The sequence below is a fragment of the Vanessa tameamea genome, chromosome 17 (genome assembly GCF_037043105.1).
Source record: "Vanessa tameamea isolate UH-Manoa-2023 chromosome 17, ilVanTame1 primary haplotype, whole genome shotgun sequence".
In the NCBI taxonomy this organism is placed as follows: Eukaryota; Metazoa; Arthropoda; class Insecta; order Lepidoptera; family Nymphalidae; genus Vanessa; species Vanessa tameamea.
In genome coordinates this window covers 6,158,067-6,183,031 of record NC_087325.1, presented here as the reverse complement: position 1 = coordinate 6,183,031, position 24,965 = coordinate 6,158,067, and the positions used below count along the sequence as shown (strand labels likewise).

General features: G+C 30.7%; 2 protein-coding genes across 3 annotated transcripts; one reads left to right on the top strand and one right to left on the bottom strand.

The window, feature by feature from the left end:
• Positions 1–1,419: 1,419 nt before the first annotated feature.
• Positions 1,420–17,831, top strand: LOC113400513 (protein gooseberry-neuro). 2 transcript variants are annotated; one of them, XM_026640098.2, is made up of 6 exons: positions 1,420–1,890; positions 2,647–2,819; positions 7,546–7,686; positions 9,462–9,570; positions 15,928–16,124; positions 16,832–17,831. In XM_026640098.2, the coding sequence occupies exons 2-6, from the start codon at positions 2,730–2,732 to the stop codon at positions 17,558–17,560; spliced, it is 1,266 nt and encodes a 421-aa protein (XP_026495883.2). In that variant the 5' UTR covers positions 1,420–1,890; positions 2,647–2,729; the 3' UTR covers positions 17,561–17,831. The 2 variants fall into 2 exon arrangements, with proteins under 2 accessions (XP_026495883.2, XP_026495882.2); XM_026640097.2 differs by having other exon boundaries at positions 1,420–1,894.
• A 1,918-nt stretch (positions 17,832–19,749) lies between these two features.
• Positions 19,750–24,608, bottom strand: LOC113400391 (putative uncharacterized protein DDB_G0282133). Its single transcript, XM_064217433.1, has 3 exons — positions 24,461–24,608; positions 22,829–24,088; positions 19,750–22,660 (listed from the first exon to the last, which is right to left on the bottom strand). The coding sequence occupies exons 1-3, from the start codon at positions 24,485–24,487 to the stop codon at positions 19,859–19,861; spliced, it is 4,089 nt and encodes a 1,362-aa protein (XP_064073503.1). The 5' UTR covers positions 24,488–24,608; the 3' UTR covers positions 19,750–19,858.
• Positions 24,609–24,965: the final 357 nt, after the last annotated feature.

Sequence of the window (24,965 nt, the reverse complement as noted above, 5' to 3'; positions counted from 1 at the left end):
TTTTGATATATATATATATATATATATATATATATCAAAATATTATTCAATTAACATTTATAATAGATATATGATTTTTAAAAAAAACCTGTTAAACGTGAATACTTGAATTAAATTTAAATATATTCGTTAATTAATTTTAAAAGTAATTCATAAATATTTAACAAAATAATAAGTGACGTTCCTCAATCCCAGCAAAATTGATATAACTTGCAAGTGAAAATGGTCAGTTTCGCTTCGACTAAGTGAAAAGTTTGTACAGTCCGCAAACTTCACTAAAGGATGATATTAAAAATCAGAAATTGGTTTAAATTTCATTCGAAGCTTCCCTCCTTCTTAAATTATGATTAAATAAATTGAGAACTACTTTGGTTTGCTGATGATTTAAATTGATTACAAAGTTTATATTTAAATATATTGTTAATGATCAATTAATTTTTCATTTTTATTTCATGTTTATCATAAATTCAAAATAAATTAATATAAATGTATTTATCTAAACAAAAAAAAACAAGGAAAAAATAAATTGACAACAATTACAATATTTCCTTATCAAAAAAAGATCGAACCCAAACAAAAAAATACATAAACGTTTATTTAACCTCTGTTTATATCTCTTGTCTCAAATTAATGTTATTATATTCGGGGATTAATATGATAATGCGAGTATTAAGCGAGTTAAAAAGAGACGACTATATTTCCATCTGTGCATTTCACAATGAATGGGCAGAACTAATCCCCCTCCATTGCGCTAGAGTCTGTTTTGGTAAACCGCTCGGGTGACAAAAATTTATAATTTCTGTATTTTTATTAGATATTATATTCAATTAAATTTATTATAGAAAAACTGATTTATTTTATTATAATTCGAGTTTAACGAAAATTATCCTGTTTTTCTAAAATTTAAAGGATTATATAGTTTAAAACAATTTAGTTGCAATTCCATCAATTTACGTATTATTTTATTTCCTAGAACATACATATATCAGAAAAACTATTATCTTCATGAAAAGGATAAACAACAAAAGAATGGCATACTACTCGAGAGATATTAGGTATTAACTTTAGTAATAAAGTTTATGATGTTAGGTATATTGAGTATTAACTTTAGTAATAAAGTTATAAAATTATAAAAAAATATTTTTAAGGACAAAGTTTTATATCAATATCCACAAAACTCTTTTATTTATGTTTTAAGTTAACTATATAAAAGCTCATTGTTGTTTATATATAAACTAAATTATTATGTTCAATATAACAATATCCTAAAACTGTTTGGTTCTTCTACCCGTCTCACACTTGCACAGGTGGGTGTGTTCCATGTGCACTCACCCACACAGAGGCAATTCGACCTCACGCCAGAGCCTCTTGTAACACGCACACCACCACGCTCCGCTCTATCTGTACGAACACAGTGGTACTCTCAGTTCTATACAACCTCCTCAACTGCACTCACGCGCAGAAAAAAAGATAACGCGATCTATCGATCTTTTTCCTAATAAAAAGACACCGCCGTCTGATAGACATCTTGTCTATAGTCGGATAAAACTGACCTTTACAAACGAACGTGTCTCTACATTATTCAAATTGCAATATTTACGGCTGCGTAATCAATTTAAAATGTCGTTTTAATTATGTAAATACGGAGGGTGTTAATGAATTTAAATTTTGTCCGATTCTTCTCTTAATTAAATGTAAACATATTTATCATAGTTTGTGACGTTTATAAGGTGATAAATTTAAATGATTGAAGTTGAGATTTTTCGTAGAGGTGTGGTAATGTTATTCAAATAAGTGGATTTTATTGTTCGTGTTTTCGTCTTAATTGATGAAATTACTACATTAACTCATACCATTATGGAACGCCACCAAAATGGTATGGATGTGTGGGTAGGTAAGGGTATATAAGTAATTACTTTGATACTATTTACTTTAGTATAGCTATAAGTACATAATTTTATATTTTCAAATAAGTTGCATTGACGTTAATACATTGTATCGATCTATTTATATCACATGACACAAATGTAATTTAAAGATGTATTTTTGATTCCAATGTTACAAATCCGGTCTAATATTTTTTTATTAGGAATTTCGTGACGTCATTTACAAATGTATTAAATAATGTACAATTAACAGTAATTTTTAAATAATTAAATTATAAAAATACGATTGCATTCGTCGAAGGTTTTGAATTCTTATTTTCAGTTTTGTAGCAACATGATACTGTCCATCCTCTTTTTCCATTCCATCTATATTTTTTATTAAGATACATACACTCACACAGGAAAAGTATACACACATACATACATGTATTACATATACATATAAAATGTAAGTTTCATCTGGATACTTCTTTCTTTGTCAAACCTCACAAAAACTTATCCTAAAAAAACTACTGCCACATGAGTGATGCCACACTCTAAAAAAAGTGTTTTAATGTTTTGGTATCCATCAAAAAAATAATAAATTAATGGAAAATCATGTTAACAACGACAAAATTTATTTCATATTTTCTCACAGCAGTTTTTTAGTTTCAACATCCTCCTTCATCCTTGGCAATTTCTTTGGTTCAGTACCTACCAGAAAAAAATGCTGTTGGAACAAAATTTATCACATATATTTGCTTTACATCTTTCTTTCTAGGACAAGGTCGAGTAAATCAACTGGGCGGTTTATTCATCAATGGTCGTCCATTACCAAACCACATCAGGCTGAAGATCGTGGAGATGGCGGCGGCGGGTGTACGACCTTGCGTCATCTCGCGTCAGCTCCGAGTCTCGCACGGCTGCGTCTCAAAAATTCTCAATAGATACCAGGTACGAAATCCACTAGGTCTATATATCAAATGATTTATTTATCATCATAATATAATAAAATGATTACAATATAAATTTTCAACACAAATCTAAAATGTAAATTAAAAATTAATTATTTTAAAACAATTACACATAATTTGAAGATTATAAGATTAAGATTCACCTAACAAATTAATATAATAACGCAATTGATTAAATATTATTGATATAATTTCCTGCGGATACCGTATGGATACACAACGATGAATAATTAATTAATTCTATACTAAAAACCAGATCAAAATTAATTTAACGCTATTCAATATTATTATTCAACCAAACATAAAGACATACCTACACAAAGCTAGCTATTAACGATATGTCATTTTAACATAAATAAAGATTACTGATTTAATTCCTCCTTTGTTCTTAACTTGTTTACTTCCAATCAATTAGTCAATCGCAAGAAAATGTTACAAATATGATATCATGTTTCAAAATAATTAATGTCGAGCTTACATCGTTGGGCGTACCCCGTGGTATTTCACGATTGCTATTCTGTATAACCGTAATAAATGACTTTAGTTGCATATACTTGTTCAAATAAATGCAATATTTATTTTATATAAACCACTTTTAAACGTCATTTCTCTCTTGCATATATCCGGGATAAAAAGTAGCCTTTTTGCTTCTCCGATTGTCTAATTTCAAGTCGATTTTGCATGAAGAAAAACAAACTAACAAACATAGTTTCGCATTTATAATAATTAGAAACTACGGATTTTATACTCATTAATTCAAACTGAAATTCTACTAACAAATAAAATCGTATATTTTACATTAACAAAGAGTTATAACATTAAAACCTCTAAGGTTGAAAGATTTCTTGGAAGTAATTAATTTGAAATCTGTTTGCTGTGTCTACAATTCGAAATATGAAAATTGTAAAATAAACTAACAATGTTTATAAAGGCAAATAACTGTTATTAGCTATAAAGCTTGTTCATAAATATAAACTTATATAAAACATTTTCATAGCTTCTATCTTAAAACAGTTGTAATAAATAGGACAAAGTAATAAATTGAATGTAAAGAACTAAGACTCAAGATGGCTGGAACTCGAAGATAAATCTTGACGAGAATTACTTTATTGTTTTCTTGTACCTAATTTTTATTATATTTCACTTCACTCTCGCACCTACGGGAAACCGAATGTATACTAAGAAATATAAATTGAATTTAAATATAAAAAAATTGAATATGAAAAATTTGATTTAAATTAAATTCAACCTGCACTAGAGCTCAAAAAGAAATAAGCTTCAAAACTCTTACATGTTTGTAACAGGAGGCCTTGCCCGGTAGTAGGATATTCAAAAGCTATTCAAAAACTTATCGTAAATTTTATTTTTTTGATTTCTCTAAGAATAGATATAAGAATTACAGCTCACAGTTGCAGAAGCACTGTACCTTAATCTTTAATTTCAAACGGATTAGGATTACACATTTACTACGCCTTTCAAGAAAATATACATTTGGCACGGATGAAGGTAATTAACGGAAACATACTCACGATTTTAATTTAAGCGTAAAAAAAATTAATGGCATAAAACACAATGCAATTAATTTGACAAAAATAGGAAGAAAAATCAAATCTGTTTAATCTGTCACTTTACATTTATTTTTTTTTTGCATTGCACCTTTATATTGTTTTTTATTCTAGAACGCAAAAATAATATTATAGTTGTAATCAAAAATAGTTTTGTTTTTAATGTAAAATGACAGCCTGTAAATGTCCTACTGCTGGGCAAAAGCTCATTCCATCAAACTACTTCAATGCACATATTACAGAAGTTCACCTGACTCTGATACATGCAGGTTTCCTAACGAAGTTTTTTTTCGCCGCCGAGCATGAGATTGATAATTATTATCAAAAATGAAGCACATAGTACCGTACTGTTGTCGGGTTTGAACCCGCAACCTTCGGCTAAAATTAAATTTTTCTAGCCACTGTGCCATCTTGGCACAACATCGACTAACTGATAAAATTATTATAATTAATTTAAGGTTAATTATTATATTTTATGTTAACTATATTGGCTAAATAATCAACAAAAATCTTTTTGGCTTAACTAAAAGGCATTGACCTAAAACTTAAATCAATTTTCGAGTAGAAGCAATACTAGGTTACTTACATAGAATTCTAATTATTATAATTAATTTAAGGTTAATTATTATATTTTATGTTAACTATATTGGCTAAATAATCAACAAAAATCTTTTTGGCTTAACTAAAAGGCATTGACCTAAAACTTAAATCAATTTTCGAGTAGAAGCAATACTAGGTTACTTACATAGAATTCTCAATACCTATAATATACCCAGTCCTGTTGCGCCGGCAAACAATCGCTATTGATTCCTGTGCATCCAAGCCTGAAGGTTCATTTTCACTCCCGGCCAGTCGTCACAATAATAGTGATTGTTTCGCTCAGGAAGTCCCATTTCACGCACCACGGGTGAATCTGTGACCTCATAGTATAGGTTTCGACCAATAACAAAGTTTTACTACATTATCCATACCTAGCTTTATATAATTAACTATTGATGCTTACCATGAATATATTGTGTGCGTTTTATATAAAATATTGTGTAATTCTCGCATGAAGATTAATTGAATTTTTCTGTCAAGAAATTCTCAGTAGCAGCCTGGATTTTGACAATATTCTGCCCTGGAAAGTACGTAAGGACTTTGGTCCTGCGTCTGAGTTCCGGTAGTATCAGATTACCGTTCCATCGGATTATGAGAATATAACTCCTGCGTAGTTGGGAATGGTATCCATGACCGACACTAGTCAGACTACATTATTATATATAGAAAGCAATTATGGAAGATAATAAAACTAGAGAAAAATAAATATTAATAATAAAAGATATGGCACATATTTCCATAAAATCCTTAAAATAAGTCCACCTACATCGCATAATTAAGGGCCTGTGAGTCGAATCGAATGCATTTCGAATTTGATTCGACTCGACTTCGACTATATGCTATTCCTATCGTTTTTCTTGTGTCAATTATTGATCAGGTGACATCAAATAATTATGTCCTTAAATAGCTATCAAAATGTGTACAGCACTTTGATATTTTCCAGAGTCCTGAAGGAAATATATTCTTATAAGAATTTTACCAATAGTTAAATCATATTTAATATCGATGTATAATTTGATATAATGTTAGATTTTCGCGAGACTTGGCTTTATTTATATAAAATATGATATGTTTATAAAATTCACAAAATTGCACATTCCTTTTCTCGAGGTTGAACTAACTTAAAACTAAGACTTTAACTTCCAAAACACAACATGCAAACAACATGACATCTACTTCAACTTAATATTAAATGATAAGAATATACACATAAAATATAATTTGTTTTTTTTTTTTTTTTTGATACGCAAAGGAACTGAAATAAAAGTACTGTTTTATTAGTTTGATATTGTATGAATATTTCTTATATTATTAAAGTTATTTGTCAATCAAACCAAATTCAATACAAACTCTTTTAACGAAGACTTTTTATAAGAACATTTAAAGGAAATAAATACGCGAAAATTAACACATATACAAGATAGTCCGAGTAGGTACTCTAGAACCTTCAGTTCTGAGATATATAAAATATTTTACTTTATTGACCGATACTTAAATTCTTATATTATATTATATATAATTGCTAATTCAAGTGATGTCGTACCATCTCTTTATGTTATTTATTAAATCTTTATGTAATTTAGGTATTTTAAAAACTTAACATAATTTTAAAGTTTAAATTAAATTCAAATTTGATTGTCAAAAGTCAATCTCCTATACTACTGTACATCCACTTATCGTAACTTTTTTTTTTTATGGCATTGGTTGGCGGACGAGCGTATGGGCCACCTGATGGTAAGTGGTCACCACCGCCCATAGACAAAGGCGCTGTAAGAAATATTAACCATTCCTTACATCACCTATGCGCCACCAACCTTGGGAACTAAGATGTTATGTCCCTTGTGCCTGTGATTACACTGGCTCACTCACCCTTCTAGCTGGAACACAACAATACAGTGTACTGTTATTTGGCGGTAGAATATCTGATGAGTGGGTGGTACCTACCCAGACGGGCTTGCACAAAGACCTAACACCAAGTAAAACTATGTATATCCTATCAAACTTATACAGGGTTATTGGTAATTCGACGTATTCCCGTTAGGAGGTGATAGGGGTGATTATTTGCGATAATGCTATGCAAAAGTGAACCATTTTTGAGTTATCGCGTTTTTTAGATTTTTTCAAAATATATCTACAGAAAGCAACTCTTTTTTCAGCATCCTCTTCGTAAATAACATGCACAGGATTAAAATGATAATACAAAATATCTTAATTGTTACTTAGCTACTGAACTGTTTATGTATCTAAACCTTAAAACTTCTTTTATAAGACGTTTTATATTTTACGCACAATACGTCACTATAAGTAATTTAATATATAGAAAAAGTTTGTCTTGACTGATCGTTTTGAAGTCTCAAGTCTGTATTTAAATACAAAATTAAAAATACACTATTACAAAATCATATTTAGGTACTTAGCTCTTGTTGTAATTATATATCATAGGTTAACTTAAGTTACCTTTCTAATAGTTTTTTTTTTTAATAAATGAAATTGTCTTGCAATTAAATAAACATTAAAAAATAACAAACAATCTTCGCGCAGGAAACGGGATCCATCAGACCAGGCGTGATTGGAGGATCGAAGCCAAGAGTTGCTACTCCTGAAGTTGAAACGAGAATAGAAGAGCTTAAAAGGCAAAATCCGGGTATATTCTCTTGGGAAATACGAGAAAAACTTATAAAGGTAACATTTTAACTATGAAAGATAGCCATCGATATATAATGATCGTTCATCTGCGTTTACACAAAGAAATATATTAAGATTTACTTATAGTATCTCATAAAAGCATTCAGAATATTATGTTATTGTATAAGAATATTATATATATTTTTATTTGCTGGACAAAAATACACATCAGTTAGTATAGCAATTGAACTAGAACGCTGTCAGACTATGGGTTCACAGTTGTGGAATTTAAAAGTTATTCTTTCCTACAAAAGCAAGCTTCCTCACATTATTTTATATCCATTGTTTTACTTGATTTTATTTACATTATGGATATTTTATATAATTATCCATCTGAGGGTAAGTGATCACCACCTTGATGCAAATGACTATAAACCTATAACCATTCCTTACATCGCCAATGCGCTGCCAACCTTGGGAACTAAGATGTTATGCCTTTTGTGTCTGTAGTTAAATTTAGATAAATCATCCTTCAAGCCAAAACACAATAATACGAAGTGTTGCTGTTTGGCGGTAGAATGTGTGATCAGTGGGTGGTACCTCCTCAGACCGGCTTGCATAAAATCCTACCACCAAGTGAAGTACATATAAACTGAATATATTAAATTAGTTTTGCTTGCAGTTCGACATAAAGCATAATGTCTATTGTAAATAATTAATTTCAATATAAATAATGACTAAGTACATAGAAATTTAGTAAAGAAAATGTATCATACAGCGAATGGAAGAACGTGATTAATATATTCCTAAGTTTAAACATTTCGCATACTATTCAAATATTCTGTCAAAATATACTGAACGCCATTTCTGACTTCTGTTTAACTTTGAGAACACACTTGTCATTGAACGGTATATCAAATTAAAAGAAAGTACGTTTTGATAGAATTACTCAACTGATAAATAAGTTTTAAAATCAACTGTTAATTAGATTGCAAATGAACAATGTTAAAAATTAAAGGTTTGTAGTTTTTTACGATCAGTCACGGCAGGCGGTCTCGAATCGGCGAGATTATTTTACCAACAAAATTAAAATAAATTTCTCAATCAACTGAGACTAAGCAAGATTACATTATACAGGTTTGTTTGAAGCGTATAAACGTGGTTTAAGGACTAAATAATTAATGCTTTGGCTTCTTGTCAAATTAATAATGACAGAAATTTTTAGTATTTACCTATACATCCACTTAACAAAGTTTTAAAGTAAAACAGATACTGTGGAATTAAACCGACGAAGGACTTAGTTGCCGATGAAGCACTATACTTACCCTATAGTTTATCAAACTCATACGAACTAAATTCCATTATCTCTTTATTTAAAGCAAAACTTCTTAAAACAAAACGTATAATTCTAAAATATGATTTTAATCCAATATTTCTATAACTAATGGCAACTTTCAACCAAACAGACAAACACAATATGTAAAAAATAAATAAGTTAATAACATTAAGCAAGTTATTAACATTTCCGTCTGTCAATTAACCAAACCGATAACAAAAAACGAAAGATAAATTATTACAACTGCAATTCCTTTAGTTATTTTTAAATAAACACATATACTATGTAGAATGTAGATATCTTGGCCCCAAATATTGTGCACCACAGACAACAGAACAGATAATAAAAAAAAAACTAAATCATCATTGTTTATTGAATATATCTATTCCTGTGTATTTATTATTTATATCTCTAAAAACAGTTTATTCGTTTTTAAAAGCTAAGCTTTATTTAAATTTATAAATAACGTTTATACAAAATAAACACTAAATTACAGGAAGGCGTGTCGGACCCGCCCAGTATATCCTCAATCTCGCGGCTACTTCGCGGTGGCGCCAGGGACTCCGATGGCAAGAAGGATTACAGTATCGATGGCATACTTGGAGGTTAGAGATTAATTATTAGTATAATCCAAATTAATTGATGAATCAAATAATGGTACTGTTATGCAACAATTTGAAAATTTCTAAAATAAAACCAATCGATCATTAAATAATGCTTTGCGTACAACTTAAATAAAGTCTGGTTGGAAATTGTTTCTTTATATACCATTAAAACAGCAATTTTAAGAACCAAAATTTAAGGAAATACACAATTAATTAAACAGATACATATTATCTTAAGGAAGACTAATATTACCTAATTAATTATTAATTAAATTTTTCATGTTACTAAGCGCATTATTTTTTATATTATAATAAATGTCCTATAAATTGCTATTGTAAGTATTCATTTCAACTTTTCATAAATTAAATACTTTTTTACGCAATTCATTAACGCTACAATAACGAAGGTTTTTTACAAGTTAGAAAACAAAACCATACAAAGTATTGCACAATGAGTCTCCATTTCGGGCGGCTATTTCGCAAACGGAATACAACCTGTCAAAGCTTTCACACGATAAAAAAAAAATCAATTTCCGCACACAAATCCTACACCGTCATTGTCGCCGGTTGATATATTGAAGATGGCAAGCCGTAGGGCGGTGTGTTTGGTGAACTATAGGTAGAAGGGTACCGACAAAGCTACCGCGCTCGCCTGCAGCGCGACTCGATAGTGCTGAAAACATTTACAATATACGTAACATGTTTTGGTTGTAGTGTCATTGGTGCATTATATTGCACTCGGTTAATAGAGCTTTGAATTTTGCCGTTGTATGTACCTGTTGGGATTTCCGATCGTACATTCTTCACTCTAATTTATTTCTTTTTTAAACATATCCTTTGAATTCGGAACGATTGTAACTTTGTTTCTATAGGTTCCATTGAACATATGCTTTATAATGTAAATAAGTATATTTTATATTTTTCTTTAAATAGATTGGTATCGAAATGTTTAATTTTCGTTTTCATCAACAAACCATAACAACAGAGCTCTTAGAAAATCTGAACTTATATCATTACTACGCGAACTATTTACAGTACCATATCAACGGTTTACAAAAATAGAACTATTTAAATTGGTCCATTGTTATTGCACGCAATTTAAATTTAAAACTCCGACACAAATCGTAGATGTAATCATCATAAGTCGTCCACTTTCACATACAAAACAAAACAAAAAGCATACGTGATAAAATCTAGCATTTGTGTAATAGCATCAGTCATTATAATACACTGATGTCACGGTGATAAACTTTCTTGAATACATAATGTAAGGTGTTATATTTGGATTACACGCTCGATACGTTTAAATGATACAACAATATTTGGCAATTAAAAAAAGTAATTGCTGATATTTTAGTCATCCATTCCAACCAAAAGTGGTAAAATTTACAAGCTTAATAATCGGTTCGATCGATACCTACGAAAGCCAATTCAATCGATCGATAAATGGAACTTGCGATTTTCACATCACTAGATGGTCCGTTTATCATTAAACGGTTGAAAATATATTATTTTATTTTTCAATGCCATAAAAGTTGCCGGACTGGCAAATGTGCCACCCGATGTAGTACTACTGCCCATAGACATTGATACTGTAAGAAATATTAATCATTCCTCGATAATCAATGTCCCACCAACGCCGGGAACTGTTATGTCCCTTGTGCCTGTAGTTGCCCTGGCTCACTCACTCGTCAGACCGAAAGACAACAATACTAAGTAATGCTATTTGTACCCAGACGAGCTACTTACCTTTTATTATATACTATTCGTTTCGCGTGGTTTCAAGCACGCTAAACTTTCCTGTGATGTAATATAGCTTAACCTAAATTTCCTTAAGAAATGAGCTATTAAAGTATATTTTCAATTGAAATTGGTTGTTCTAAAGATTAGAAGAAGACACGAGAACTGTGCTAAAGATTTTTCAGCTTTAATATAAATATAGCCCGATTCAGATATATGTATATAACTAATCATAAATCGTTAATGTCTTGAACATTAGATAAACTTATTTTAGAAGCTTAAAATTTTGATACAATTGGAATAATATTTTTTTAGCAATTAATTATTGCGATTTATTATATTAATTAATTATTCGAATATGAATTTCATAAATACTAAGCTACATTTTGTTATAATCCTGATTCTGGAATCACCAAATTTTTCTTATATATTTTACTAAAATTAATTTAATATAAGTTTTTATTTTATCACATAAAAACATTATTGCAAACAACATGGTCTGTTTTCTTCGAATAATGTTGCAAAAAAGCTTTCATTTTAATGTATGCTAAGCTTGAAAATTTTCTTAACTCATGTTTCAAATACAGTTTAATTTAAAATTGAAATATGTAGTTTCTTATTTAAAATAGCATAACTTGTAATGTTAAAAAATTAAATCAAATTAAGTACTCCTTAACAGAAATTTATATGCTTACAAACTCACACATAAAACAAAATATATCAATAAAATGTTACAAGAAATACAATTGTCTATTTGTAACTCCAAGACGAATACCACAAAAACTTATCAAACTATCTCCCTTCTATTTCCACGCTGCATTTTAGAGGTTTACCTCCAGCGAGGTCTCTAGAGGTACGTGTATTCTAAATATGCGGTCATTTGTTATACTAGATTGTTAATGCATTCATGGTTTGTCTCATACAATAGCCCTCACACGAACTATTTCAGAAGTATCCTCTCCGAAATTCTAGCGCACATTATTGATGTTAAAGGATGTTTACTCTCAAGTACTTGAAATAAAACTATAATTGAGTTCTTATTAATGCTTCTTAGAGTGAAAAATTAAAAACCAAATGAAATTTAAAATTGTATTAACAAATGATAAAACACGATAAACTTGAATTGAATGAATAATTGTTGTTTCCATTTGATTGAAAGTCTGTTCAGACAATTCAAATTGATTTCAATTTTACAGTTATGCTCAAAAAATAGTATATTTCCAATTTATTATTATACATATAGCTTTATAAAGTGTGTCTACTAACATCATAGTCATAGTTTACGTAAAACACATCAATATTAATATGTATATATATTCATTGCAGAATGTGTATATTTAATTTACCTTTAAGACTCGTCTTAGTAAAATGAAAAAGCGAAAATCCTTACTCCGAAACCATATATCGTAATTAATATAACTCGTCAAGAGCATAAGAAATGGCAAATAAAACACGCCCACAGACGTGCTAATCCTGCTACGCGGCCATCTGTTAACTTCAGAACAAACCGCTGAAACAAAGGCGTCCCGGCCGTTTTAATGAACTCAGATTATGGAGGTGTTAAACCGCCGTCGCAGCTCTTTCAACTCTCAAATTATTACTTTTGAGACCCGCCGGCTTCATGAGGTCACATTTCGGCAAACGCCAAACATCATCCCTCTCACACATTCAATAATTGTATAACACCTTCCCTTTCTTCCAACTTAATCCCATATAGATATTCCCATTGAACTTTATTACCACGTGTTAAAGATTAAATAAGTTTTAACGCGTCTTTGACTATACATATAAGTGACTAGGTCATTTAGCCCCATACGTTATGATCAGAGTCGGAACAAAAAATGGCTAAATAATATTGTCTCGACACCGCAATGGAATTTAAGCAATGTAAATCATTTTATTACAATACATTGTGTTTTATTTTGTGTCGCAACCTTTGTGGTCAGATTTTAAATGTTGTATTTTATTTAAAGTACTGTGATATGAGAGAGAACATTAATCTCTCAACTACTAAGTACTTGAGCTCAGTATGAAAATGAATGATGCATAGTTACACTTAATTGTAGTTATATAAAATTAAATGGGAATATTGAATATTATTAGTATGTATATTTTTATTTATTTACGGAAATCAGAGATGGGACTAAAATAAAAATATATTCCTTACATAAAACATCCGCTGTGTCTGTAAAAGGCTAACTCACCTTTGAAGCCAGAACACAGCAGTAGAAGATATTAATTTTTGCCAATGGAACAACTGACGAGTGGACCTAGATGACATTGCACGAAGCCTTACCACTGGTTGAAACTTAATATATCTTAATTCAATAAAATGTATTTTTTATTCATATCTTTGTATTTCAAAACGATGTTACAGAAGAAATTCAGCGCTGACATAGGCTAAGTTTTCTAATACATAACAATTCTCATAAGCTCACAAGAATGACGGCTAAATGAGCGCAAGCGCATTAAACCCGCGTTGTCGTTTTACGTGTCATAAATCCAGATCGCGACACCAAAATATTGAATAGTGCCAAAATGTCACCCGAACGGCAAAGAAGCCGACAAAGAGACCGCCGCGCTGGGTGTTCTTATTCGTCCACACTGAGCCCCCATTTTTTCATTTCATTCAATTTTGACTTCTTTCAAAAGGCTATTAATATAAGCCGCATTTTTTAAATTCGGTTTTACGTCCAAAGCCGCGTATTGTTAAGGCCATTTTTTAATCTGTTTCCGTAGGATACCGCTACCGATTTATAAATGAGACGGCCCGAGATTGCTGCCTTGACGGTTTTTGATTTAGGCGAATTAAATATGATATGGGTTTAAAAAAACTGCTAATAAATAACGTGAAATGATAGAAAAAACAGATGAAGACAAATTACTACAACCCATTGTCAAATCATTTATGTGATGTAATTTCCTAATATTGCCCTGACTCCTGTAATCCTTACATTTATATTTATAGAATCTTTCGCTCAGATAATCCATGAAGAACATGTCATCTCAAATTTGCATGTTAAACTTTGTATTACAAGCAAAATCGTCAGCAGACATCTGTCGCTGCAACTTCTGGTATAAGTTTTATATGTAATGGTTTAGTCGATTTTTCTGTTAAGCAGCACCAAAAAAGATGTAGTAGTCTTATTTAGTAGTTGTTGTTATAATTTGAATATCAGTATACCAATACGTTCAGTAGTTTTCACGTTATTGACGCACAATGAAATTGTAAATATAAATATGTCTATGTTAGTTTTTATGTGTTAAAATTGTACAGGAAGTATTTCTATTGGTTAATTGAAAATTGGCTGCAAGCCTTCTGAATGAGTGAGTGATAGATAAATAAGTAGAATTACTCTCAGTTACGTTTAAGGTGTTTACGTTTGATTTTTGTTTGCAAAAGTCAAAGTTGGATTAGAATAGAATCGAACGAATCATTTAATGTAATTTAAATTATAAAAATGTATTCTCATAAGTTGATTGCAATTAAAAATACAATCTAAAATAATAGGTTTCGAGCTTATTACACTACAATACAAATCTGGCAGAATATCACCGACAATGCAGGTTCCTCGGGATGATTTCCTTTAATGCTGAACAAAAGATTAATTATATATCTTACAATTAATCTCATGTCATTTTAATAGTACTTGCCCGCGTTTCAACCCGCGTTCTTAAGATTAAGATTGCCTTTTTTTTGTCCACTGTACTGTGTTTACACATTGTTTATCAATTGTCACGTATACATTGATTATTCAATTTATAAGTTATGTACTCGTGCCGTATCATATGAAAAAAGAAATATCAATTAAGCTTTTCCAATTTATTAAAAGCACGTGGGTGAGGCCATTCCACAGCAATACCTAGTTTTAATATAGACTACATTATTATATACATTTAATCCCAAAGTTTTACGTAAATCCTTTAAGCTTCTATTTACGTAAAAGCATAACGGATTTAAATTAAGAAAAACTTGTACGTCTATTATGCATGTATATATATATTTTTATATATTATTAGCTATTCACTAAAACTGCTCCAAATTAAAGCTTGAAAATTACTATACAAAGCGGAGACATCGAAATGTTCGAGAATTTTTGTTATACTACCCAGTACTTATACTTACTTAGGTACAACTTTAGTAGCTATAGTCAACGCTTGAGTGTCACGGAATGCTAGTAATGTAACTCGGTTTTTCATTCATCAGCACTCTCTGACTTCCACAAGTCCATGATGGCTAAAATCATAATTTTACTACATTAATTTATAGCCTTACTCCTGGATAAATTAAAATAAGCTCAGTTATATCAGACTTTATCGATTACAAACAAACAAAGCTTTCCTAGTTATGCTAAACCATAGGAACCATGTATTTGTATTGGATTAAAACCGTGTGTGAAATTTGCGACTTGCGATTACAATCTCAGTCGCAAATTTCATCCAGATCCATTACTCCGTCCTGGCATAATTGAATAAACATCAAACATCCTAAAAACTTTCGCAATTATAAAATTAATAAATTTAAGGAAACTCAAAGAGCAAAAGCAAAAGAAGAAATAAATAAATACATCTGTGTATATAAAAAAATATATAATAAACCATTTTATTTTTCTGCAGGTCGAGGTTCAGATTCTTCAGACATAGAATCCGAACCAGGTTTAACATTGAAACGAAAGCAACGACGTTCTCGTACGACATTTACAGGAGAACAATTGGATGCATTGGAAAGAGCCTTCCATAGAACCCAGTACCCAGACGTATACACAAGAGAAGAACTCGCTCTGCAGACCGGCCTCACTGAAGCTAGAATACAGGTTAAATGACGCTTAACATATAATGACGACTTTGCAGTAAACTTAATGTTAAGTACAAAACTAAAAACCACTGTATATAACTATCAAAACAGGCTCAAAATAAAAGAATAACTTTATGACAATGATAAATGAATTATGACAATACTGCGGCGTTGTTTAATTTAAAATTATAACAATAATCAACTGCTGTTGTATATTCTATTTTATTGTATATTCTCACTAAGGACTAACTACAATATAACATGCAATTTCCCACACGAACGCACATCTACTTACACACTCGTATAACAAACCTATACATGTATTTGATATATTCTCGTTGTTCGGAAAATTATAACTATGTCGTAAAGTTTTGGGAAGGAACTGACTCCCGACACACAGCTAACTCTAGTTAATTTATTTTATTTTAATGATAATATTAACTACAGAATAGGTATATGTTTACTGAGATAAATATAAAAAAATTAAAATAAATTCATTTTTTGCCCAAGCCCTAACATCCAAAGAAGACATAGCACTGCAATAAGGCCACTACACCTTATTTTTTTATGCTATACTAAAATAGCACAAATATTTTTATTTTTATATTAGAGTATTTCAATAATATTGCGTTTTTTTTTAATTATTTATTAAGCTCGTGAATTTTATTAATTTGAAATAACACTTACAACACATTGTATGTATTAAACAATGTATGTATATTTCAGGTATGGTTCTCTAATAGACGAGCTCGATTGAGGAAGAATACTGGTTCAAATTCGACTCCAACACTTGCAAGTTATTCGACGTTACCAATGCCTCAAATACCCTGTCCCTATCCTGCAGGGGAAATATCTTCTCTATCCCAGCACCACCCTCAGCACTCAGATCCCTGGCACCACCAAAAATACGCTAACTATAATCAGTTAATGGCGCAGTCTCAACATTTGAATCAAGCATTTCAAAACGCTGCTTTTCCTAGCTCATCAGGTGCGACTTTCAGTCCTCTCGTTTCTGGTGCCAGTGCACCATCACATAGCCAGATTTTGGACGCTAATGCTGCTAGAAGTGATTACGCACGATACCCGCCTAATGATATTTATAATAAAACCATCAACTATATGCCCAAAGATACAGAAGCGGAAGACAAAATTGTTACTGACGAAATCATTGAACAGAGAGACGATGCTTACGCGAAGACAGCTGGTAATGAATATAAAGAATTGCAGACCAGTGATTATCCCAAAGTTCCAACTGATTACTCTAAGCTTGCAGTGGATCCATCTTCGTCTAATTGGAGCCCGTCGAATAATTCATTAAATATGAGTCTTGCTGGGCTATCTAGTGATTATAAATACATGAGTGATCCTTACTCATTCTCTAATATTGCACCCGATCCTCTCAATCAACACAATTATACTCATCCAGGCAACGCCGCAAATAAATACTGGATTTGACAAAGGTATAAATACCCTTCCTAATTTGATGCCTGAGTATTAGTGGTGTATGACCAGTACCTTATCTAGTAGTAGGTTTTGTTTAAATTTAATATTGTTAATTTTATTTAAATTATATAAAATAGTATTGTGTATTATAAAAATGCGTTTCAATGTATTAATTGTAAACATTACCTCTGTATGCATTCCAATTAAAGATACCTATTTTAATACCAAAACTGTAAATTAAGTTATTAGTCAAGTCATTAGTAAATATAAGTTCAAAATGTTATTAAGGTGATTTTTTTTATTTCAATTTTTACTACTGTCCTGCTGAGCAGCAGATATTGAGACGTAAAGACATATTATGCTCTTAAAAATACAAAACTGTTTATTGAAAGTTTTAAATTTAGCTAGAAATCCTGATGATTTACACTCTCGCCCGTCTATCTATAAAAAATAAAATCTTATTAGGAAATTAAACTTAACTAAACCTCATGACTCATTTTAATGGAAAGTAGTAAATAATCGAAGTATTGACCATTATTGTCGGTGCAATTTTGGCAATTAAATGTAAGTTCATTGAGAAGCTAGAAAAAATCTTAGGACGAAATTTGGTAAACTCCAAACAGGCTATGTTCACCGCTTTATCGAATTTCAAAATTATTCCTTCCTGTGCAGTTTTTAGTGCAACGACAAAAAAAGAATTCGAAAATAAAATGCATTTATCCATGCTAATGCTAACAGCTATATCAAAGAAATATCTAACGGCGAAGAAACAAATAACAACTAATTTTTAAAGAGCTGTCTTATAAAATGATTCTTAATTGGGATTCTTAATAAAATAAAAGACATTGATATAATCATTCAGCTAGTTTCGAAGATACTCAGTTTGATAAGTAAGGACCTAATACATAAGAAATGGTTCCACCGTCTTAGCTTAGTGTCTATGCCGGAGTACCGCAGGGTGGTGCGTTGTCTCAGTTACTATTTTCCATCTTCATTAATAAGATTACTCATAATATAATTTCTCTCTATCACATGTATGCAGATGATGTACAAATCTACTCACAATAATTTCTTGAAGATCTGCCTTGCCTTGCTTTTCTAAGTGTTTGGACAGCAAATTGTCCTGGTCTTACCAAATCAAAGTAAATAAAAAAAGTACTTTCTTCTAATACCCACCAATATTATATTCGTACAACTATGACTCCTTTGTATCCTTGATTATGCCAATGCAAGCTGTTAAGATTTAACTGAAAATCAACTTAATTGACATGAGAGACTCCAAATATGATGTATTTCAATTTCAAACTAAACTGAAGTGGTTACCTATTCGCCTTCATCAGAATCTACATGCACTGTGTGTTCTTTCACCCAATTTCTCCGATTTACTTAAAAACAATTAGATTCACTTGGATCTTATAGAAGGTTCCTCAGATCTTCAAGTAACTTAACATTTCGTATGCATACTGGACAAAAATTTTTTTAAAAGGTCATTTGATTTATAGGTAATAATTTAAAAAAAAATAGTTTACTTTGTCACTTTGACTGACTTTAATACTAATACTTAAAATACATTTAATTACGTATAATTTTTTTTTTGATATCGGATGGGAAATATCATTCGTATAAATATAGGCCAAATATAGCATAAATAGTTAATTATACAACAGGCACTCTGTATACATTGAAATGTAAAGAAGAAGTAGCAATTCTTTAGAAGCCCTTATGATTTATTTGTTCATCACATCACCAGGACTGCGTATCATAATTGACAATCAAGATGATTATTATTTTTATTATCCAACTAACCATTTTAGTATTAGAAATTAATTTCTTGTATTATAAACAAGGCTTATTGTTGCTTAAAAAAACTTATGTTTTATTTGTTACTAAAATAAGTAAAAGAAATCTTAAGATAGCTAATCTTAAGATAAGCTTAAATAATTATGGAATTTACTCATTTAATATGTTATACTTGTTTAACATACTCAGGATACATAGAATACCATTTTTGTTATGTGTATTAAAAGATTAATTTAATACATGCGAATAATTTTCAAGTATAATATTTCTTGTATTTGAAAAATACAAAACCCTTCATCACCCTTCATCAAAGCCTAAGGCTAGAATATTTGGAAACAATTATATAATTCTAAGCTTGATAATTTAAATTTAATATTTGAATAAAGAAAGAAATAAAAAAAAAGTCCAAAATGCAAATTTATTTTATTTTTACAGTCACAGGTCGAAATATAATATATATGTATATATATGAAAATAAAGAAATATACATTAAATTAAACATTCAATTTCTTATTGTTGAGATATATCAACAATTGTCGCTCCAGGTTCCGCCGGTATTGTAATTTCATTGTTTTGTGGAGATGTTGATGATTCAACAAAAACGACTGTACTAGCTGACACTTCGGTAGGTGTTTCTGTGATAGCAATATCAGAAGCTGTATTAACGTTACTCACAGCTTCATTCACAGTAATTAGAGGTTCAGTTGTTACTTGTGGTGTTAGAGAACCTGTACTAACACTAGGGTCTGAATTTGAAGCATCTGATGTCGTCGTATTGCTTAAATAATCCAAATTTGTAGAAGATGTATTAGAAGAATCTACTTCTGTATTTATATTGGCATTATTCGTTAAAGAAGCCCCATTTATAGCATTAGTTGCGGTATCAGAAATTTCTAGATTAGTACCTACGGTTACAGAAGCTTCTGTAGGTATGGATACTTTGTCCGTCACACTGCTAATAGATTCTACGTTTGTTGTTAATAGGTTATTATTTTCTTCCAATATGGCTTTATCAGTAATTGCTGATATTTCAGTCTCACTTGTAGATGCTGCGTTAAAGGTGGTAGCTGGATCACTGCTCACGGATGATGTAATACCTGTATCATTTGGTGCATTAGTTACACCTGAATTAACAGACGGGTCATTAACAGAACCCATGTCGACGTTGTTGTTTATAGCATTGTTACTTTGACCAGATATCTGTTGTGCATTTGTAGCAGTACCGTCAGTTCCAAGAGAAACAGAGTCCGTGTTTGATGATGAGACATTAGTAGTCTCAACAAAATCTGTGTTATTTAAAACAACTGTACTTCCTTCAGAAGGAATATTTGTGGATAAAGCGTTTGATGATCCAACATCGGTGTTATTATATACAACCGGAGAATTAGAGCTTGTATTTGATGACGGAGCAATATTAGTCCCAACATCGTTGTTGTTGATGCTTGAATCTGTAGTATTAGCAGATTCAACATTAGCATTGCTATTTATGATAACATTACTGTCTCCCGGAGAAACAGAATCATTTCCCGAGACTGGAGAATTTTCAGGTTCAATGTTATTATTATTGTTAATACTTCCACCATTTGCTTCGGTACCAACTGCGCTAGGATTGGTGACTGAAGTATTTATAGGTTTAATAATGGTATCATTATTTTCAGCGTTGGTATTACTTTCAACATTTAGGGTAACACTTCCTTCAGAAATGTTAATATTAGAAGTACTCAGTTTTCCATCATTAATAACATAACTCTGGATTGTAGTTGTGTCTGAAGCAATAGCGTCAACACTTGACGATGAAGAGCTTGCAGATACATCATTAGCATTACTGCTTGTAACAATATTTTCGGAAGCATTAAAATTAACATTGTCATTATTTATTGCAGCAATACTATCTACGTTAGAAACAGAATCAATATTTGAGGATGAAGTATTGTTATTCTCAATATTAGCGTTGTTGTTTGTAGAACTCTCACTGATTCCGTTAGCACTCGATACAGTATTTGTGACTGGAACATTTTCAGAATTAACATTAGCGTTACTATTTATAATTTCACCATTAACTCCAGTTGTTACAACGTCAATACTTGAAGTTGAAGTATTGTTATTCTCAATATTAGCGTTGTTGTTTGTAGAACTCTCACTGATACCGTTAGCACTCGATACAGTATTTGTGACTGAAACATTTTCAGAATTAACATTAGCGTTACTATTTATAATTTCACCATTAACTCCAGTTGTTACAACGTCAATACTTGAAGTTGAAGTATTGTTATTCTCAATATTAGCGTTGTTGTTTGTAGAACTCTCACTGATTCCGTTAGCACTCGATACAGTATTTGTGACTGAAACATTTTCAGAATTAACATTAGCGTTACTATTTATAGTTTCACCATTAACTCCAGTTGTTCCAACGTCAATACTTGAAGTTGAAGTATTGTTATTCTCAATATTAGCGTTGTTGTTTGTAGAACTCTCACTGATTCCGTTAGCACTCGATACAGTATTTGTGACTGAAACATTTTCAGAATTAACATTAGCGTTACTATTTATAGTTTCAACATTAACTCCAGTTGTTACAACGTCAATACTTGAAGTTGAAGTATTGTTATTCTCAATATTAGCGTTGTTGTTTGTAGAACTCTCACTGATTCCGTTAGCACTCGATACAGTATTTGTGACTGAAACATTTTCAGAATTAACATTAGCGTTACTATTTATAATTTCACCATTAACTCCAGTTGTTACAACGTCAATACTTGAAGTTGAAGTATTGTTATTCTCAATATTAGCGTTGTTGTTTGTAGAACTCTCACTCATACCGCTAGCACTCGATACAGTATTTGTGACTGAAACATTTTCAGAATTAACATTAGCGTTACTATTTATAATTTCACCATTAACTCCAGTTGTTACAACGTCAATACTTGAAGTTGAAGTATTGTTATTCTCAATATTAGCGTTGTTGTTTGTAGAACTCTCACTGATTCCGTTAGCACTTGATACAGTATTTGTGACTGAAACATTTTCAGAATTAACATTAGCGTTACTATTTATAGTTTCACCATTAACTCCAGTTGTTACAACGTCAATACTTGAAGTTGAAGTATTGTTATTCTCAATATTAGCGTTGTTGTTTGTAGAACTCTCACTGATTCCGTTAGCACTTGATACAGTATTTGTGACTGAAACATTTTCAGAATTAACATTAGCGTTACTATTTATAGTTTCACCATCAACTCCAGTTGTTACAACGTCAATACTTGAAGTTGAAGTATTGTTATTCTCAATATTAGCGTTGTTGTTTGTAGAACTCTCACTGATACCGTTAGCACTCGATACAGTATTTGTGTCTGAAACACTTTCAGAATTAACATTAGCGTTACTATTTATAGCTTCACCATTAACTCCAGTTGTTACAATATCAATATTTGAAGTTGAAGTATTGTTATTCTCGATATTAGCGTTGTTGTTTGTTGCTACACTATTACTACTGGAATGGATAGAGTCACCATTTGAAGAGGAAACAATAGTAGTATCAATATTTGAATTGTTTATAGTATCAGTGTTTCCAGAAATCACTGAATTACTCTCATTTACACTTGTAGGGTTAATTTCATTATTGCTAGAAACCGATGAATCATTATTTTCTGCTGGGTTAAGTACCACGTTTGTAGATGATGATGCATTGCTATTTTCTATGTTTTCTATATTTAAACTTGGTACGCCAGTTACAGAATCAACTATGTTTGTATTATTTACATCAATATTTGAAATACCACTACTGTTTCCAGATTGAGATTGATTCTGTCCTCCAGCGACCAGGTTTGGAAATAGATTTGATAAAAATTGACTAATAGTTTGAAGAAATAATCTTTTTTCTTCTAGGTTTTGTTGCATAACAGTCGCCCATGGTAGCGTCACATTATTAAGTATTTCAGACTTATTATTTAACTTTTCAACACCTTTGTCTAATTTTGTTTGCCACTTGTATAAGCTTATGGCATTCATTTGACTTAATAGTTGAGTTTTTAACGCATCCAGGGAAGTGGTATTATTTTGTAGTGTCGTTTCTATTAACTTCACTATTGCTTGTCTTCGATCACTTTCTGTGCTATTCGCACTAAGACCCAGTTCTTCTTGGAAATATTTATTAATAGCTGCCTGTTTCTCTATTTTTGTACTCGTAAGAGTCAATCCATATTTAACATAGATGTGATTTCTCCAAATATCACTTAATTCCACTGAATTTTCTTCTTCGGTGCTTAAGAAATCATCATCTTCGGTTTCCTCTTCTAACGCATCTTTTTGTAATTTTTCTAGCTGTTTACGTTGTTTTTCTTGTTTTTTTCTTTCTTCTTTTTCCAATTTCTCTTCTTCCTTGCGTTTTTCTTTCTCAATTCTTTCTAGTCGCTTACGTTCCTCTTTTTCATGCCTTTCTTCTTCTTTGCGTTGTTGTTTTGCCTGTTTTTCTTCTAATTTTTTTTGTCTTTCTTCTTCCTTACGTTTTATCTTTTCCTCTCGCTCTAATAGATTTTTACGTTGTTTTTCTGCTACTTCCTGGCGTTTATTTTCACTTGTACTTTCACTCGAATCCTCTTCGGCATCTTCATTATCACTTGAATCATCACGCTCGATAGACTGAACAGATTCATCAGAGTCTGACCTTTTACTCCTCACTAATACACTGTACTCACTTGTGTCGTAAGGCAAGTACTTTGCGCTTACAAGGCAGACGCCAATCTGAAAAATATAAAAAATATGAAATAATAATCTTAGAGAAATAATAAATACATTTATGTATTGCATAAAAATAAACGATAATAGATATGACATGAATAATCATATTTTAACGAGGAAGTTACTAATGAAAAGACAAAAAATATACACGAAGTCTAATAAATAACCAATTTACTAAATAAACAATTACTATTATTTCTTAAAACAACTTGCTTTATCAACTAATAATCTCCGAAAATTAAAAACAAAAAAATTGTTACGTTCCTCGAAAACGAAATAAATATGAAAACATACTAATCTCGCATATTAAAAAAAAAACTGACGTATTACTTTTTATATATTTTTAATTCTATATATATATATTTAATAACTTACAAGTAGAAGTAAAATTGTTATCCTCATTTTAGAGAACAAATTTCGTATGTGTTCGTTCGTCACTCAACTAATAACTACTCTTCATTTGAACTCGTTCGTTATTGTGCTTCAATATACATTAAAGCTACCTTTTTATACACGAGCTAGCAATTAGTGGAGATAAGATAGATAATGTTTAGGAGATAACTGGCAAAGACATAAGCAAACATAATGTTTTCGCAAAACTGACTCACAGCAAACATTCATTAACGTAATTTCACCAATGAAACTATCTAAGACATAAACAACCGGATGTTATCATAAAATGCAAATAATTCAAAGGAAACGGGGAAGCCTATGCAATTAGTTAATTAATGATTTTTATCTTCTAATGAACCTAATACACACATTTACTAATTTATTTAACTTTGTTATAATCGATTAAATATGTTTAATATTAAATAAGATATTGTTAAAGTATTATTTTAAATACCTTATCATTAAAAAATAATTTCTCATTAAAAAA

Coding starts and splice junctions, on each gene's coding strand:
- LOC113400391 (XM_064217433.1), bottom strand. CDS start 24,487: ATGAGGATAACAATTTTACTTCTACTT. Junction 24,089..24,460: donor TAACAATTTTACTTCTACTT/GTAAGTTATTAA, acceptor TATATTTTTCAG/ATTGGCGTCTGCCTTGTAAG. Junction 22,661..22,828: donor TCCATTCCAGTAGTAATAGT/GTAGCAACAAAC, acceptor GGTATCAGTGAG/AGTTCTACAAACAACAACGC.
- LOC113400513 (XM_026640097.2), top strand. CDS start 1,858: ATGGAACGCCACCAAAATGGTATGGATGTGTGGGTAG. Junction 1,895..2,646: donor TGGTATGGATGTGTGGGTAG/GTAAGGGTATAT, acceptor CTTTCTTTCTAG/GACAAGGTCGAGTAAATCAA. Junction 16,125..16,831: donor TCACTGAAGCTAGAATACAG/GTTAAATGACGC, acceptor TGTATATTTCAG/GTATGGTTCTCTAATAGACG.